This window comes from Phacochoerus africanus, chromosome 15, assembly GCF_016906955.1.
Source record: "Phacochoerus africanus isolate WHEZ1 chromosome 15, ROS_Pafr_v1, whole genome shotgun sequence".
Classification (NCBI taxonomy): domain Eukaryota; kingdom Metazoa; phylum Chordata; class Mammalia; order Artiodactyla; family Suidae; genus Phacochoerus; species Phacochoerus africanus.
The window spans coordinates 10,383,374-10,400,744 of record NC_062558.1 but is presented as its reverse complement, the minus strand read 5'-3'; the positions used below and the strand labels follow the sequence as shown (position 1 = coordinate 10,400,744).

The 17,371-nt window shown below is 36.7% G+C and overlaps 1 protein-coding gene across 3 annotated transcripts in view; it reads right to left on the bottom strand.

Moving 5' to 3' along the window:
* Positions 1-5,593: 5,593 nt before the first annotated feature.
* Positions 5,594-17,371, bottom strand: part of PPP2R2A (protein phosphatase 2 regulatory subunit Balpha) — an 89,440-nt gene continuing 77,662 nt past the window's right edge. For all 3 annotated transcript variants that reach the window (XM_047759410.1, XM_047759408.1, XM_047759411.1), the window contains exons 5-10: positions 17,028-17,140; positions 16,020-16,197; positions 13,571-13,735; positions 12,517-12,686; positions 9,739-9,830; positions 5,594-6,592 (exon numbers count right to left, since the gene is read on the bottom strand). In XM_047759410.1, coding sequence (XP_047615366.1) covers positions 6,313-6,592; positions 9,739-9,830; positions 12,517-12,686; positions 13,571-13,735; positions 16,020-16,197; positions 17,028-17,140 — 998 coding nt within the window. In that variant the 3' untranslated portion in view covers positions 5,594-6,312. The remainder of the gene's footprint in view (positions 6,593-9,738; positions 9,831-12,516; positions 12,687-13,570; positions 13,736-16,019; positions 16,198-17,027; positions 17,141-17,371) is intronic.

Genomic DNA, 17,371 nt, shown 5'->3' with positions numbered 1-17,371 from the left:
AACTAAAATAGCAAAACAATTTTTAAAAAGACCATAGAGGGAGTTTCCACTGTGGCTCAGCAGTAACAAAACCAGACAAATCCATGAGGATGTGGGTTTGATCCCTGGCCCTGCTCAGTGGATTAAATGATCCAGTGTTGCTGTGAGCTGTGGTGTAGGTGGCAGATGAGGCTTGGATCTGGCATTGCTGTGGCTGTGGCGTAGGCTGGCAGCCACAGCTCCAGTTCGACCCCTAGCCTGGGAATCTCCATATGCCACGGGTGTGGCCCTGAAAAAAAAAATCACAGATACATTACTTATGCAAAGGTACAGTGATCAGGTGGTATAGTATTGTGTGGAAGCTCAGATATGTCAACTAATGGAATAGTTTAGAAATAGATTAACGCTGTTAGTGTCAACTGATTTTCAAGAAATGTGCAAAAAAATGAACCTCTATATATGGTACATATGTAATTTTTTTATGTAACAAATATAAAAGCTAAGTCAAGTGGATCAGACATAAATGTAAAAATTGAAAACTATTAAACTTCTAAAAATATTAAAAATTTTCATCACCTTAAGCTAAGCAGATTTCTTAGATATGACATCAAAAGCATACGCTATTAAAGAAAAGTTTGAAAAAGTGGACTTGGTGAAAACTAAGAACTTCTGCTCTTCAAAAATCTCTGCGAAAAGGCAGGCCTCATACTGGAAGAAAATATTTATTTATTTATTTTTGTCTTTTTAGGGCTGCACCCATGGCATATGGACCTACACCACAGCTCATGGCAACGCCCCGTCCTTAACCCACTGAGCGAGGCCAGGGATGGAACCTGCGTCCTCACAGATGCTAGTCAGATTTGTTTCCACTGTGCCGTGACGGGAACTCCAGAGAAAATATTTATAAAGCACATGTGTGATAGTGGTCTTGTACCCAGATTATAGAAAATAATATATGACTAGAAATATGTTAACACAAATTGGGTTACCATTTTTTACTTCTTCTGACAAAGATAAAACATGAGATTTTTGTTGAGTTTGTGAAGATCAGAATATACTCCCATTTTTGGAACAGAAATATGACAGTATTAATCAAATCATATCCTTTAATACAGTAATTACATTTCTAGGAAAGTATCCTAAAAATCTTTCACACCAAGACTGGTATGTCTATTTGCTATTCCAATAATTCTATTTGCAAAAATGAAAATAAAAATCAATCTTGACAATAGAGACTAGTTAAATAATGGATCAGCTACAAACTCGATGCTTTGCATAGGGAAAACCTGGCTTAAAGAGAACGTTTGATACTGGAAACTGGAGAAATAGGACACAAAACTGCACATATGATTCCATTTTCTGTTTTTTTTTTCTTTTTAGGGCCACACCCACAGAATGTGGAAATTCCCAGGCTAGGGGTTGAATCCGAGCTGCAGCTGCCGGCCCACATCTCAGCCACAGCAATGCGGGATTTGAGCCATGTCTGCCATCTACACAGCTTATGGCAATGAGGGATCCTTAACCCACTGACAGGCCAGGGATTGAACCCAAATCCTCATGGATCCTAGTTGGGTTTGTTCCCTCTGAGCCATGGAAAAATGTATGCCCAGAAGAGAGAGAATAAAAGAAATACATATACGTGTGAGTGGGAGGTTTTTCTGCATGATTATTGGTGAGACATTTTTGTTCTTTCTGAAGAACATATATCAAGGACAAAAATTAATTTTTAAAAGGAATTAGATACTCCAGAGTTAAATCAGCATAAAGAAATTCCTGGTCTCTTTGTAAAGCTAACATGGTACCTAAGGAGCTGATCTTGTGAGGGGAAAGGTGCAGACTGAGTAATCTATGAATGAAAGAAAGGGCAGCTCATCATTCTCTTCAAATTTCTTTTGCTGCTTCTCCAGTAAGGTCTGACCAGACAGCAGAGTTGCTATTTGGGTTACCCCTCCATCACTCACTCAATTCAGTCATGTTGAATAGTGGTTTTATTTGGCACAAACACACTTTGTACTTTCCCTTTACTTGGTTATCAATTTTGTTTTTATTCGGTTTTTTTTTTTTTTGGGTTTTCTTTTTAGGGCCGCAGTTGCGGCATATGGAACTCCCCAGGCTAGGGGTCAAATCAGAGCTACAATTGCTGGCCTACACACCAGTCACAGCAACACCGGATCCAAGCCTCATGTGCGAACCACACCACACACAGCTCACGGCAACGCCAGATCCTTAAGTCACCGAGGCCAGGGATCGAACCTGTATCCTCATGGATACTAGTCAGATTCATTTCCACTGGGCCACGACGGGAACTCAGTTCTATTTTTAATAATGAAGCTCTTCCAGTACAGAAACAGAATCCCATTTATGCAATCTCAAAAATGCCCCCTAAGTGCTGGCCAGGACCTAACTGATGCCCCCTAGTGGGAAAGTCCTCAAATAACTGGCTTCTGTTCACATAAATCATTTTAAAAAGGCAAATACTAGCTTTCTCCCTTTATAGTCTCTACATCTCCCTTTGGAGGAAACTAAATTTTGTAGTGCCTTCCTTTCCGTATGTATTATTAACTTGAAAGCTGCAAGGTGGGTGTTCAATTCTTACATAGAGTAGATCACAAAGTCTTAACGCCATTATATAATATAAAATGTCGAGACAAAACTCAGTTTAAACTGTCATTACACTTAAAAGATATCTTCAGCATTCGAGAACCCCAAGACTTTGTAAATTCTCTAAGCTTTTGATTAATCCTAAGGAGTTACAATGTCTTGACCTTATATGCATAATTACGAGATGAGCAGAGTCAGTTTTCAAGGCATTTTGGAGGGATGTGTAAAAAAGCCTCTTTCACACACACACACACGCACACACACACCTTTAGTTATTAACCATCCCGCAAGATATCTAAAATAGTGCTGCTCTCAAATATTACAGTAAATTGACTTGACTTTTGATTACCTAGCATAAACCTAGCTCATTTCTTTTCCGAGGTAGAGGAGCAGGGCTTGGCTTTGTTCTTCCAAAACTGCTCATTACTGTTTCCACTTGAATTTCTACATAGTAGAGAAAAGACGAAGCTGTGTTCTCTGCCAAGGCTGTAACTTAAATTTCACCAAACTTTTTCTTTTTTAGGGCCGCACCAGCGGAATACGGAAGTTCCTGGGTCAGGGGTTAGTTGAATCAGAGCTGCAGCTGCTGGCCTATATATACCACGGCCACAGCCAAAACAACGTCAGATGCAAGCTGCACCTGTGACCTACACAGCAGCTTGCAGCAATGCCGGATCCTTAACCTGCTAAGCCACAAGGGGAACTCCTAAATTTCACTAAAAACAGTTAGCAATAATTGTTTGGCTTTCACAAATGACTTTCCCAGAGAAACACAACACTTGCCTAAATATTGTTACAAATTTAATAAAAACCTCAGTTTTCTTATTTCTAGTTTTCTTTAGAAGTATTTGTGACCAGAATAATTCTCACATTTAAAGAAAAAAAGATTGTGTGAATGCATTTTTTTGCATTTCAAAAGTCCAAGGGCTTTGAAGAAAGCTTACTATCCAGTAGGTATGTAAACATTTATAGAAATATTTATATGTAACTATTGCCCAGCCACTAAATAAAAATCAAAAGAAATTAATAGAAATTTTTCCTACCATATTTTTTTTAAAGGTTAAGATAGGGGGATAGAATATGTGTATTGATGGTGTCAAAAGAACAGAATACAGGAGTTCCTGTCATGGCTCAGAGGAAATGAATCTGACTAGTATCCATGAGGATGCAGGTTCGATCCCTGGCCTCACAGTGAGTGGGGGAGCCATTGTTACTGCGAGCTGTGGTGTATGTCACAGACACGGCTCAGATCCCGAATTGCTATGGCTGTGGTGTAGGCCAGCAGCTACAGTTCTGATTCAGCCCCTAGCCTGGGAACCTCCATATGCCGTGGGTGTGGCCCTAAAAAGACAAAAAAAAAAAAAGTGAGAGAGAGAGAGAGAGAATAGGAGAATACAAGCAACTTGACAAGACTAAGTTTATTCTAAGTATAATTTTTATTAATAAAAAATTAACCATGACCATATGAGTGGCTGGGCTTATAGTCTGCTACACCAAAGAAATTAAAAATTGATACTTGAGATTATTGTTACAATAATTTATAATAGCATTCCTTTATAGAGGCATTTTAATTTAAGCAATGTTTCTCTTAAATATATATAAAACTAATCCTTAGTGTCACGATGAGAATCATATCTACTGCTAAATGAATTTCCAAGAGCTGTTTTATGGTGTTATCTCAAGACCTATACCCAAACTTTAGGGAAACAATCTCCCCAAAAGATCTTCTGGAAAACTGCCTGATCAGAGACAGTTTCAGTGTCTGCTTGTGGCAGGGGAATAGCCCACTTCCAGGTCAAGCATGAAGAATAAATAACACAAACTATGAATGCACCCAAGATCCCCAAATAAATTAGTAAAAGTGCCATGATTTTCAGAATTATCACATATAATCAATGTGTTTAAATACAAATTCAAATTTGTTAAGTCCAAAAGATACAGTAATTTTATTACATAAAATTTCTTCTGTGTGCTAAAAAATGTTAACTTACAAGACATAGTGTAAGTGTAGAGGGAATTGCTGTGGAATTGTCTAATCATGTTTCATTGGTGAGAATGGAACAGTAAGGTTGTGGGACAAATAAGAAGCACTCGGAGTCCTCGAAAATTCAAGGTTATGTATTACTGCTCGACCAAAACATACTACCTACCATTCTCTAATAATATAAATGCTTGCTCCTTTATCTTTTAAAAATAAAGTCCATTTTTTTTTCTCCATTAAAGCTTCTGCAAGACTGACACAAAGGTCCATTCTTCCTATTAAAAATAGGGGTACTCTTCATCTTTGGATAAGGTATCACCATTTAGGGAAAATGTAGTCTTATACATATTACTAAATTTTTATTTGAGGCAGCTGTTGGAGTCTATTAAGCACTTTTGGAACACTGTACCTTTAAAGTTTGTCTTTAATATTGATAGCTTTGGAAAACCAAAAATAGAAGAAAAACATGTATGTCAAAGTACATTTCATTCAGATTTGATAGCAGTAAAATACAAAAAAAAATTAGTGCAGTGTCAATTTTATCTATGTAAAATCATTTGAGGATAGTTTTATGTTATAGTTTATGACTGAACAACAAAAAAAGCTTTAACTTGTTAAAAGTTTAAGTCTGACTTTGTATTTAGTAAGGCAAAATGAAATTAAACACTGTAAAAAGTCTTTAAAAATGAAGTTCTACAAATTTGGTTCCCATTTACAACAATTTCATTAACAGATAATGAATTAAGTGTAGATACAATGTATCCAATACCCTTATAACTACAGTAAAAAAAAAAAAAAAAAAACCCTAGTAGCATTTATAGATCATGATATCCTTAGTAATACCAATATATATTCAAAACATGTTCGTACAGAACCAACACCTCTCCTTCATGTAAAAGAACACTTGTTAAAAATAATTAACAAAAACACCAATAAAACAATGGAACCTCATTTTGTTTCAGTGCGCCCAAAAGTATGACACAAAATATTGGCTTAAAGAGGTAGATTAAAAAGAAAAAGAAAACCAGATTCTCCATTCTTTGTCACTTTTATTCAGTAGTAGTTTTTTTTTTTTTCCTTATTTTCAGTGCCAGACACGGCAAGGAGTGATTACAGCCAACTGTTATTAAAACATTTGTTCGCATCATATACCCCCTTTACCACTGACCCCAAACTGACTCATTTTGTGTGCTTTCGTTCTTTCCTTTTTAATATACCACCACCAAGACTGGGTGGAGGGGCAAGGGTAAGAGAGATGAAGGGGAAGAGTCCAGGAGGCCAGAAGAGGAGGAATGCTACAAGCCACAGTAAGAATGAGCTGTATTTAATTTAAAAAAGGGGGAGGGGTGTACCCCACAAATGATACAGTAATGAGGATACACAATTAAATCCCATAAGCATGTCTGAAGGCTTTCACTGTGTTTGACGTCATCACAATGGAAGGCATAAAAAGTGGAGTAAATCAATGTTGATACAGTCCAATCTAGTCCATTAGGCAAGATGGTGCAAGAAGTCATTAAATTAAAAGTGCCCTACCCTTACCTAAATGGCTAGCAGACATGGAGAATACCACAGGGAGGAATCCACAGAGGCTTCTCCATGTAGCTATTAAAAATGTGTTGTCGAATGGCACATTGTCAAACACTGGAAAAGGGGCGCCACAATGGACCTCTCTCTTTTTTAAGTACGAATGCTAGATTCAACTATCTCAACTAAGCAGGAAGTGGGCTCTTCTGCTAGGAATGCCAACCCTAATTCACTTTGTCTTGAAATATATACAGATTGTTTGTAGTAGCTACAGCAATGATATTTTCCTTGGGGTGCCAGGCTGTATGAAGTATTTTCTTGTTGAAGTCTAGGCTGTCAACACTTATTTCATCTTTCTTTCGCTTGCCACTTGCACACACTTTGCGTGGCTTCAGAACCGTACGAGGTTTATTGTTTTCCCGTGATGCTTCTAGGGTTATGTCTCGCTTTGTGTTCCTGTCAAACATTCTGAAGAAATTATTGTAAGATCCAGTCATGACAACACTGTAAAAGTAGACAGAGCAATCAGTCAAATAATGAACATTAATTTTCACTAACATTATTTAGTGCTGAAACTTTGCCCAGTATCCACAGAAACAGCTACTGGGACCAATTATTGGAATAAACTAGGAATATGGTATTAGTTAACCTGATTTTCAGTGACTACCAAAATTACCATCAAAGTTGAAAGCATCCTCAAGTAAAGCTTCGTACTTAGTAGTACTGAATTATCTGAGTTGAATATTTTTTGCAGCTACAGTCTATGTGCCTCAACCAGACTAGTTGGCTTCTTGAAGTGCTTTAAAAAAAAAAATGGTGTACAGCTATTCATAAGAAACCAATGCTCTATTTTATGATTTACATTATAAGCTATTTATGTTCCCAGGACATTATGGTTCAGATAACATCTTATGTATATTACGTATGCTTATAAAAAATGTACTTCTGAGAATATGAAGTAACATATAGTTTTTATTAACTGAAAATCATTTAACCTAATCATTTAATCATTTAACTAAATGATTTAAAGCAGGCTTTTTTGTGACAAATGTATTTTATTAGTATCAGTTTAAAAAGGTACCAAATTCTTACCCTGCCTAAGACACTTGGGTCAATTCTACTTGTCATCCATCACTGCTCAACATTTGCTAAGTATCTCAATAAGCAAAAACCTCACAAGTTTGGAACCATTTAATAATTTGGGAGGTGTCTGGTACTACTATTACTTCACATATTCTTCCCACATGGCTTAAATTATTACTGTGAATAAGATGATAGGATACTAGGAACTATTTAAAATGATGCTTGAACACGTCTCTGAATATTTACAAATATTATATATCATACAGGTCATATGTTAAATACAATTATCATCTATTCATTAATATCAATTCTCCCAAAGGACACTCCACAACATTTTAATCAAACTCAAGTTGGAGCATATACCTGAAGGTAATAAAACTATTTCTTTTAAATTAATTTACATAATTTTGACTGGCATCTCAATATTTGAATTTGTGAGGTCTAATGGGTTAGGATACCTTGTCCATGGCAATTTTAAAAGGCATTGTTAGCCAGTAATTCTGTTGTGTTCTTGCCAAAAATGCATACCCTGAATCTAAACATGAGGGAATATTAGACAACACTCAAATTAAGAATTGTATAAAATAAATGGTGCATGTTTCTTCCAAAATATCAAGGTCACAAAAGACAAGGAAAATAATGAACGGTTCCTGATCAAAGGAGACTAATGAAATGTGACAAATGAAACATGCTTTTTGACTAGATACTGGATCAGATTTTTCTTCCTCTGCTAAAAATGACATGATTGAGAGACTGGTGAATCAACGTTGAGTTTTTCTGCTTTAGATGCCTGCACTGTCATTATGAAGGAGAGCACCTTTTGAAAACGTTTTTTTCATGTAATGGAAGTAAACAATTCTTCTTGCTAAGGGAATATAACACGATGGCTGGATAGCACGAGAGAGCAGCTCTAGCAGTGCGCCACACCTCACTCCTCCTTTAGTGCCGTCTTCCCTCTCCTGTTCCCTTCTCCATGTCTCAGGTTGAGCAGTGGCGTTCAAAGATGAAGCTTGCTTATTCCCACTCAAGATTTACTGTGGCCAGCCTATTACAGGGCCTCATGTTATAATCAGACTAAAATAATTTTAAAATTCAGATAGCAGATAAACGATCCAGGCTTTGTTGTCTCTGTAACACCATGAAACTTCAATCATATCAAGCTTCAGTGATGAAACTTCAGAGCTGAATAAAGTACTCTAGTGAGTACCTTGAAGGCAAGTTTAATAATTCCACAAATTTTATTTTTTACTATTTTCTGTTGTACTGGAACATAGTAAATGGTAAGTAAATACTGACAACTAAAAATGGCCAGATTAAGACTTAACTTCATCTTTCAAAATAATGGTACACATTTTGATGACACAGTGAAAAGGGATCACACTATGGCAAAACTGGATTATAAAGAGCCTAAGACTTCCTGCTGTGGCTCAGCAGAAATGAACCTGACATGTATCCATGAGGATGCAGGTTTGATCCCCTGGCCCTGCTCAGTGGGTTAAGGATCCAGCATTGCTGTGAGCTGTGGTGTAGGTTGCAGACATAGTTCGGATCTGGCCTTGCTATGGTGTAGGCCGGCAGCTGCAGCTCCAACAACCCCTAGCCTGGGAACTTCCACAGGCCACAACTACAGCCCTGGAAAGCCAAAAAAAAAGAAAAGAAAAGTATAATAATTATCTCTTTTCTCCTATGAAGTATTACTATAGTAGCTGGAAAAACTGGTGTGTGTATAACACTCCAAAGGAAATATCTATTGCCTAGATATTTCTAAAAACAATAGCAAAGTAATAACCAAAGTAAAAAATTCATCATTTTTACCATTGCCATGGCAAAAAGTGTGACTGATCTGGTTCATAAAAAGGAAAAGGTTTTTTTTCCCCTTCTTTTTTGGCCATGCCCACAGCATACAGTTGTCCCTGGGCCAGATATCAAATCCAAACCTCAGCTGTGACCTACACCACAGCTGTGGTAATGCTGGATCCTTAACTCACTGCGCTATGGCAGAAAGTCTTATTAAATATTTTTTATCATCATTTATGATAATCTAGAATTTTTTTTGATGTACTTTACATTTGATAGTGAAACAAATGTTTTAATTTTTATCAGCCAATAGTGCTGTATGATTACCAATTTCAAGGAACCCTAAGGAAAATGAAGTTGGGATATGTAATTTAGGTCAAAATATATGCTGGCCAAATTTTTTGTTTTGTCTTTTTGCCATTTCTTGGGCCACTTCTGAGGCATACGGAGGTTCCCAGGCTATGGGTCAAATCGGAGCTGTAGCCACCGGCCTACGCCAGAGCCACAGCAACGCGGGATCTGAGCATCGTCTGCAACCTACACCACACCTCACAGCAATGCTGGATCCTTAACCCACTGAGCAAGGTCAGGGATCAAACCTACAACCTCATGGTTCCCAGTCGGATTCGTTAACCACTGAGCCACAACGGAAGTCCTTGCCAAATTTTTAATGTGGCAGCCATACTAGAAGAACTGAAATAGTAAATTTCTTTCCTCTAATAAAATTCACATTTTAACAAGAGGCTTGGTTCAAATTAGAATCAGTTTACCTGTCAGATCCATTCCAACAACATTCAAATTTGTCAAATATGCAGTCGTTTTCATACAGTGAACAAAGTTTACTTCTGAGGTATTCATGCACCTGGGGAACAAACAAAAATATAAGTATATTACATATATATTTAGTTTTCACCTTAAGTTGTGCTGCTCCTGAATTTGGAAAATGATCTAGTAAGTCTATTTTCTTTAAAGGTATATATATACATAGATACATATACATACTTTAAACTCTCATTAAAACTCAATTCTCTGAGAAACAATAAAGGCATTTTATCCTTTTACAAACATCTGAGGCTTATTCCATGAACACTTTCATACTGTACAAGAGAGAAAAATGACTAAATTCTTTTTCTTTTTTTTTTTTTTTTTGTCTGTTTGCCATTTCTTGGGCTGCTCCCGTGGCATATGGAGATTCCCAGGCTAGGGGTCTAATCGGAGCTGTAGCCACCAGTCTATGCCAGAGCCACAGCAATGCAGGATCCAGGCCTCGTCTGCGACCTACACCACCGCTCACAGCAATGCCAGATCGTTAACCCACTGAGCAAGGGCAGGGACCGAACCCGCAACCTCATGGTTCCTAGTTGGATTCGTTAACCACTGCGCCATGATGGGAACTCCAAAAATGACTTTCTAGCCATGGCACATGTACTCTTTACAAGCTTGACTAAAATATTTAAGATAGAAAACATTTTACAATGGCACAGATAAGAGACTAATTAAAGATTATAGGAATATTTAAATTTGCTAACACTTGTTGACTGAAAAACATGCAATACTGTGACTTTACTTCCTTTTTAACTACCACTTTGGAGACATAAATAACTGAAGTGACAACACATGACCATGCCCTATTTGGTGATAACTACAGGGTTATACCCTAGGCATGCATCATGGAAATAGGTGATATACTTGATATTATTTATACAGTATCCAAAGCTAATGAAAATGTAGCTCTGTTTTTTGAGGTATAATTCTATATTCGCTCACTAGTATTTCAGAAAGGGATAAACTAGAAAATAAATTTGTTATTTAATAAGTATTTTGAGAAACAATACATTCCTATTTTAATCACAAAGGTAAGTCCAAAGTATTTGTTGTGATGATAAGGGAAAAAAGGAGTCTCTCACTCTTCTTTTTTACTTAAAGAGAACCTCTTCTAAATGCTTAGAACTCTCTATTCTTTATAAAACAACCTAAAGTCATTTTAAGTGTTCACTTCAACATTTAGTGGAATGATCCCGATCACATCTATGTGACGATAAGTGAGAATGTGTTATCATAGAGAAACTGCAACTCATGCGGGATTAGGATCCACAGTGAGCATGTAAGGTAAAAAAGTAACAACATCAAAATCGTACTTAAATCACACACAACTCAGCTAGATGCTTATACAAATTCAACAAGAACAGGTGAATTTCCATGACACATTTGAGTACGACGTGACTCTACTCCCAATCGCTACTCTAATTCAGCATAGTAGGATGACTGCAAATCAGGTGAAATTAGGTAAATCATAATAATTCAGCCGAGTTTTAGACTGCTCATACAGGATTTCTCACCAAATAGTTTAAGAGTAGGAAGTTAAGGTTCAGATCAATTACTCTCATTGGGAGTGGGGGGTGATGACAGTGAGGATCAGAATCTTGGCAGTTACAATATAAAAGCATTATATCCCCTTGTTGTTATTTCAAGGTACCATTTATTTTGAAATTTCAAATGCCGTTTAGGAGAATCTTAAGTGGTTTATGTTTTTCAAAGGAGTAAAAAAATGTTTGAGGAAGATTCTGATTTTACTGAGAACATACAAACATAAAGAAGGTACCCTTCCTAAATTCTGTGCTCCTAAAGGAGTGTTAAGTGTTCTCTGCGCTGTAGCTCAGGGGCTACCCAGGTTTCTGCTGGTTCCTCACTCTGTTCCTGCCTGTGCACATCTTCATTCTCTTCTTCAGAAGGAAGGGGTAGGGATCAGTGGTAGTGGCTTGGCTGACAAGAAGAGAATTCAGAAGTGACATCCTACAGCTCTTACAGCTGTCTGCTGGTTTTGCACAAGCCTTTCTCCTTTAGCTTAAGACAACAGAAGGAGAATGCCAGTCCGCTTGACTCCGCACATCAAAGTTAAGTTCTGATTCAACTACTACCGCTGATACGCCAACCGGGACACCTCTGCTAGTCCTGGTCATTCTCTCCGATCATCTTCCCCACCCCAGAATGGAGGTGCTCTTCCATCCACCTCCCCCTTTTTTTGCTTATTTTTAGGGCCACACATGTGGCATATGGAAATTCCCAGGCTAGGGGTTGAATCAGAGCTGCAGATGCTGGCCTATACCACAGCAACTTGGGATCTGAGCTGTATCTGTGAACTACACTGCAGCTTCCAGCAACATCAGATCCTTAACCCAGAGCGAGGTCAGAGATCAAACCTGCATCCTCATGGATACTAGTTGGGTTCATTACACTGAGCCACAACAGGAACTCCACCATCCCCACTTTAAATGTAGAGAAAGCAGGGGGAAAAAAGCTGTCACTATTGAAGCAAACTGGTGGCTTTATACTTTAACTGCAAAAATGAATAGACAACCCAACCTCTGAAAGTATAAATAAGGTTAACATAAGGAGAAGCAGCATACTCCTAGATCCCTGAAGGAAAAAGCCTCAAGACGAATACACACTGTACCAGGATTAACATAGAGTGCAAAATCCTTCTCTATAAATATTTGAAAGTAAATAAATGGGTTACATACTCTTTGAAAGGAAAAAATTGCAAATACCTGATATGTTTCCACAGGCCTGTTTTCCATATTTAAGTCCCAAATTTTGACTGACAAATAGTCTCTAGTCATCATATACCGACCACTATGGCTGAATTTTACATCAGAAATTGAAGAGATGATTTCAGAAAAAAAAGACCTGTTACTGGGATCTTCAGGTTCTTCAAACACTAAAAACAAGCAAAAAGGAGGGGGGGGGGGGCACACAACTTGTAAATATTCTGGCTTGAACAAAAGATTTGCTCAAAAAAAAAAAAAAACCATGACAGGTTAATAAAGAATTGAAAAACACCTCTCTGGCTCTAAGAACATAACCTTCCTGAAAGTTTAATGAGAATGACTTAATACTGAAGTTGAAGATGCCAAAATGTGTGTGTGGCACCTCACAGAGACATGCAGCTAATTAGACAGAGCCAGACTCACTCAGGATGTCTGACTTCAGTGCACTAGGTCTGAAGTTCTGCATACACCTCACACACACTGCCTGTACCATCACCATGAGACACACCATTCACCATTCCAACTCATACCTGCATTTTAATTTTCAGTGCCCAGGTAAAATTACTTTGGTAACAGGCATATACCAATCTTCATGAGTTTTAAAAATAGTCAACAACATGAAGATAAGGATAACACAACCCCTTAATTTTTTAACTTGGTACTTTTCAAACTTGTCTTTTAAAGCCAAAGAAACCTCAGAAGAAATCTTCCTAGGAAGCTCAAAACAGAAAGGAAGAAAGGAGGGGAAGGACAAAAAGGAGACAGGGAAGAAAAGAATTGCTCTACTTGAATACAGTATTGGAGAACCCAACCCAAGTCTCCAAAGCGTAGCATTCCATTAAAAATAATATCCATTGAGACTCAAAAGATATGCCCCTGAGATAGCTTTCTACATTTTGCCAGCAGAACAACTATGATGCCCCTCATGTGGAGTCAGGCAGCTTATCAAAGGGTATAGAAGGTTTAAGACTTGTAAACCTATGTAAATGTAGTTACCACTTTCAAATACAAGCAGAAAATGTTATCATTTGAAAGTAAGGTGCAATAAACTTACACTTAGAATGCCTATCACAGAGGGCAGATGCTCTCATGTCACATAACCGAATAGTTCCTTTACTGCTGCTGTATACAAATGTGTTACAGCTGTTTGGATGGAATTCTGCTGCTGTAATCACCTCTGTCAGCTCTTCCATATTGGCAGGCTTGATATCCACAATATCTTGATAGCATTTTATTAAGGAATTTCCACTTGAAAAAAGGTCAAGTATACCTTTATATTACTCAAATCTAAGATTCATTCATAGACATAAGCAGAAATATTAATTCTAAGTTGCATACTACTCCTTATATGAACAGAAATCCTAGAGGGATCAAAACTTTTAATGCTTGAAAAATAACCTTGGAGAAAAACATGGGCAAACTTTAAATCATCTTAGAATGTAGAGGTCTTTTTTTCTGCATATGATACAAATTCCAGAAGCCATAAAGAAGAGATTGATAAGCTATCTTCCTGAATATTAAGAACTTAGTGAACTCTCCAAAAAAGATGGGGACAAAAGGTGGAAACTGCACACAGTGGAGCTGATTTACTTAATATAAAAAAGGTGCTTAAAAAACCAAAAAACTCCAGTAAGAATATATGCAAATCCAAAGAAAAATTTGGAAAACAAGAAACACAAATGTTTGATAATTATGAAAAAAATGCTTAAGTTTACTCAGGCAGCAAGAGAACTTTTCACTAACTAGACTGCTAAAGATACAGGAAAACACTCTTTTGATACACCACAGGCCAACTCTGTTTCATTGTGCTTTGCTTTTACTGAGCTTCACAGATCCACTTTTTTTTACAAATGGAAGGTTTGCAGCAACCTTGCATTAAGCAAGTCTACTGGTGCCATTTTCCCAACAGAATTTGCTCATTTTATGTCTTTGTATCACTACTGGTAATTGTCACAATATTTCAACTTTTCATTATTATATTTGTTATGGTGATCTGTGATTAGTGATCTCTGATGTTACTACTGTAATTGTTTCGGGGTGCCATGAAATTGCACCCATAAGATGGCAAATTTAATAAATTGTTGAAAGGACAAACAGGGGCTTAGAACAGTATATAAACTTAATTGATAAACGCAGCGTCAGGGTCCAAGAGTACTGACTCCAGTTTTTAAGGAAGTTCTACTAAGGATACAATGCTGTCAAACAGCACTGCAGACTACAGAGAAATCATTCATGAAAGGAGTCGTCAACTGATGTGGCAAACTTCACTGTTATCTTATTTCGAAGAAATTGCCACAGCTACCCTAACTTTCAACCACCACCATCGTGATCATTCAGTAGCCCTCAACATCAAGGCAAGCCTCTCCAAAGATTACAACGCACTGAATGTTCAGATAATGGTTAACATTTTTTAGCATTTTAAAAATATTTTAAAAGGTAGTATATATACATTAGTTTTTCTTTTTAGACAATGTTACTGCACACTTTAATATTCTACAGTAGAGTACTAACTTTTATATATACTGAGAAACCAAACAATTCATGTGACTTGCTTTATTACAGTATTTACTTTATTGTGGTGGTCTGGAACTGAACCTGTAATATTTCCAAGGTATGCGTGTATGGGTAGAGTATGAATTATAATAAAGTGTTAATTTTTTTAAATGGTCATATTTGGAAAGACATACATAATAACTAACACTCATCAACAACTTACTTAAAAGCAAACATGTATATACACACTTCTATATTTATATAATGTATGTAGCATATGCAGATGTACAAACACACACACGCATATATACACACATCTCATATCACACACTTGTAGAGGCACAGAAAAATTTCAGGAAGTTAACATAAACAATGAAAATGGGGTTTGAAGAAGTACTTATACATTTGTTCATCACGACTCTCGTGAATTTCTTTTCCCAATCTTAATGAGTATTTTTATAAATAATATTTTAAAAAATAAATCTCCACGTGATTGTTTTTGTTACAAAAAACTCAACTATTTGAAAAAAATGTCTTGGAGTTCCCATTGTAGCTCAGAGGTAATGAATCTGACTAGTATCCATGAGCACGTGGGCTTGATCCCTGGCCTCGCTCAATGGTTAATGATCCAGCATTGCCATGAGCTATGGCTGGGATTTGGTGTTGCTATGGCCGGCAGCTGCAGCTATGATTCAACCCCTAGCCTAGGAACTTCCATATTCTGCAAGTTTGGCCCTAAAAAGAAAAAAAAAGGGGGGGAAAAAGTCTATTTTCATAGGTACATTAGATGAATTTCTAAAAATTCCAATTTATAAATTACTAAATTATGCCTTTCATTGAATAACTTCCCCCAGTGTTTAATCACTTATACATAAAGAAAAGTGGTACAAAAAAAGGAGCCACTATAAAAAGAAGGAATCAAAATACACTAAGGAGAGATGAAAATAAATCCATCATGGGCACAATATGCCTTCTTTACCAAACACCAAAAAGAGAAACCAAATGGATACTAAAACTCCTGTCTGTAATTTCCAGATGCCAAAGATTAATCCGCAAATCATCTGCAGATAAATATGTTTCATAATCACTATTAATAGAAATTGAGTTGATGTGATATGTATGAGCATTGGCAAATATTCTTCGAGGACTGGCCTCAACCATTAGATCCATGGGCCTAAAGACCGGCACCTGTCAATAAGACACATGAAAAACAATGATTACAAAATGTTCATTGTTTACAAGAGAACTGAAGGTTCAGAACATTTCATTACTCTAGTTTTTGAGGGAACATAAAAAGGTACATCACACAAATTTTGTTTTATCAAGTAAATAATGTTGATCCTTTATTCAAAGTGTTGAAACGGGAAGAAAAAAACAAAAAATTTGGAGAGTTTACCTTCTTTTACAGATAGCAAGCAATACTATCAGAATTTGCAGTTTTTCCTAGTTTCAATCTTTTGCTTGAAAGACCTGCAAAGCTAATAAATGTTTATGATTTAAATTTAAGTGGCTAAAAGGAAATTAGCCCAAAGCGTCTAATTCTTGGTATTTTTAAACTGCAACTAGAAGATTTACTCCATTTCTACTTTTTTGATCTCCAAAGAAAGTTAATCTTGAAACCTAACCTTTTAATAGCTGACATTCAAACCATGACAGCCAAAAAGAGTGTGGCATAGTATGAGACACAGTCTTGGACTGAGTCCTGGTTCAGCCCCTGAGACGTAGGTCAGGGTCTATTTAAAATAGAGTTTTTGGAGTTCCTGCCATGGTGCACTGGGTAAAGAATCTGACTGCAGTGTAAGTCACAAGTGCATCTCAGATTCAATCCCTGGCCCGGGTACTTCCATATAGCCCAGGTGTGGCCATTAAAAAAAATAAAAAAATAAGTTTTTAAATGTTCTATCTGGTTACAGAATCCTGGGAAGGGGCAAATTTTACAATTATTCCTATTCATGTTCTGCTGAGGATCTCAAATACATATGAGTATAGAACATGGAGCATCATAATTATGTACTTACACGTAGTGTAGTGACTGTAGTAGGATCTCTATACCTTCCATCTTCCTCTTTCAAATTATATCCTTCTGGTCTTTTGTCCCTTTCACTGATTTTCCATAATTTTATTGTTTTATCTGGGGAGAAAACAAAGAAGATTCTCAAAAAAAGAAAAAATAAAAATGAGACTAAAACTGATAGAAGAAAAACATTTTACAATATATTTAAACATACTGTTTCCTATTTGATCCCAAAGGATCCCAAGGATAAAATCCCTGATCTGACTTAATAAAAAACAAATTTCCTATTAAAGGTGAATAAAAAATACCTACAGAAATATAGTGCAGAAATTGCAAATTTATGTTAAT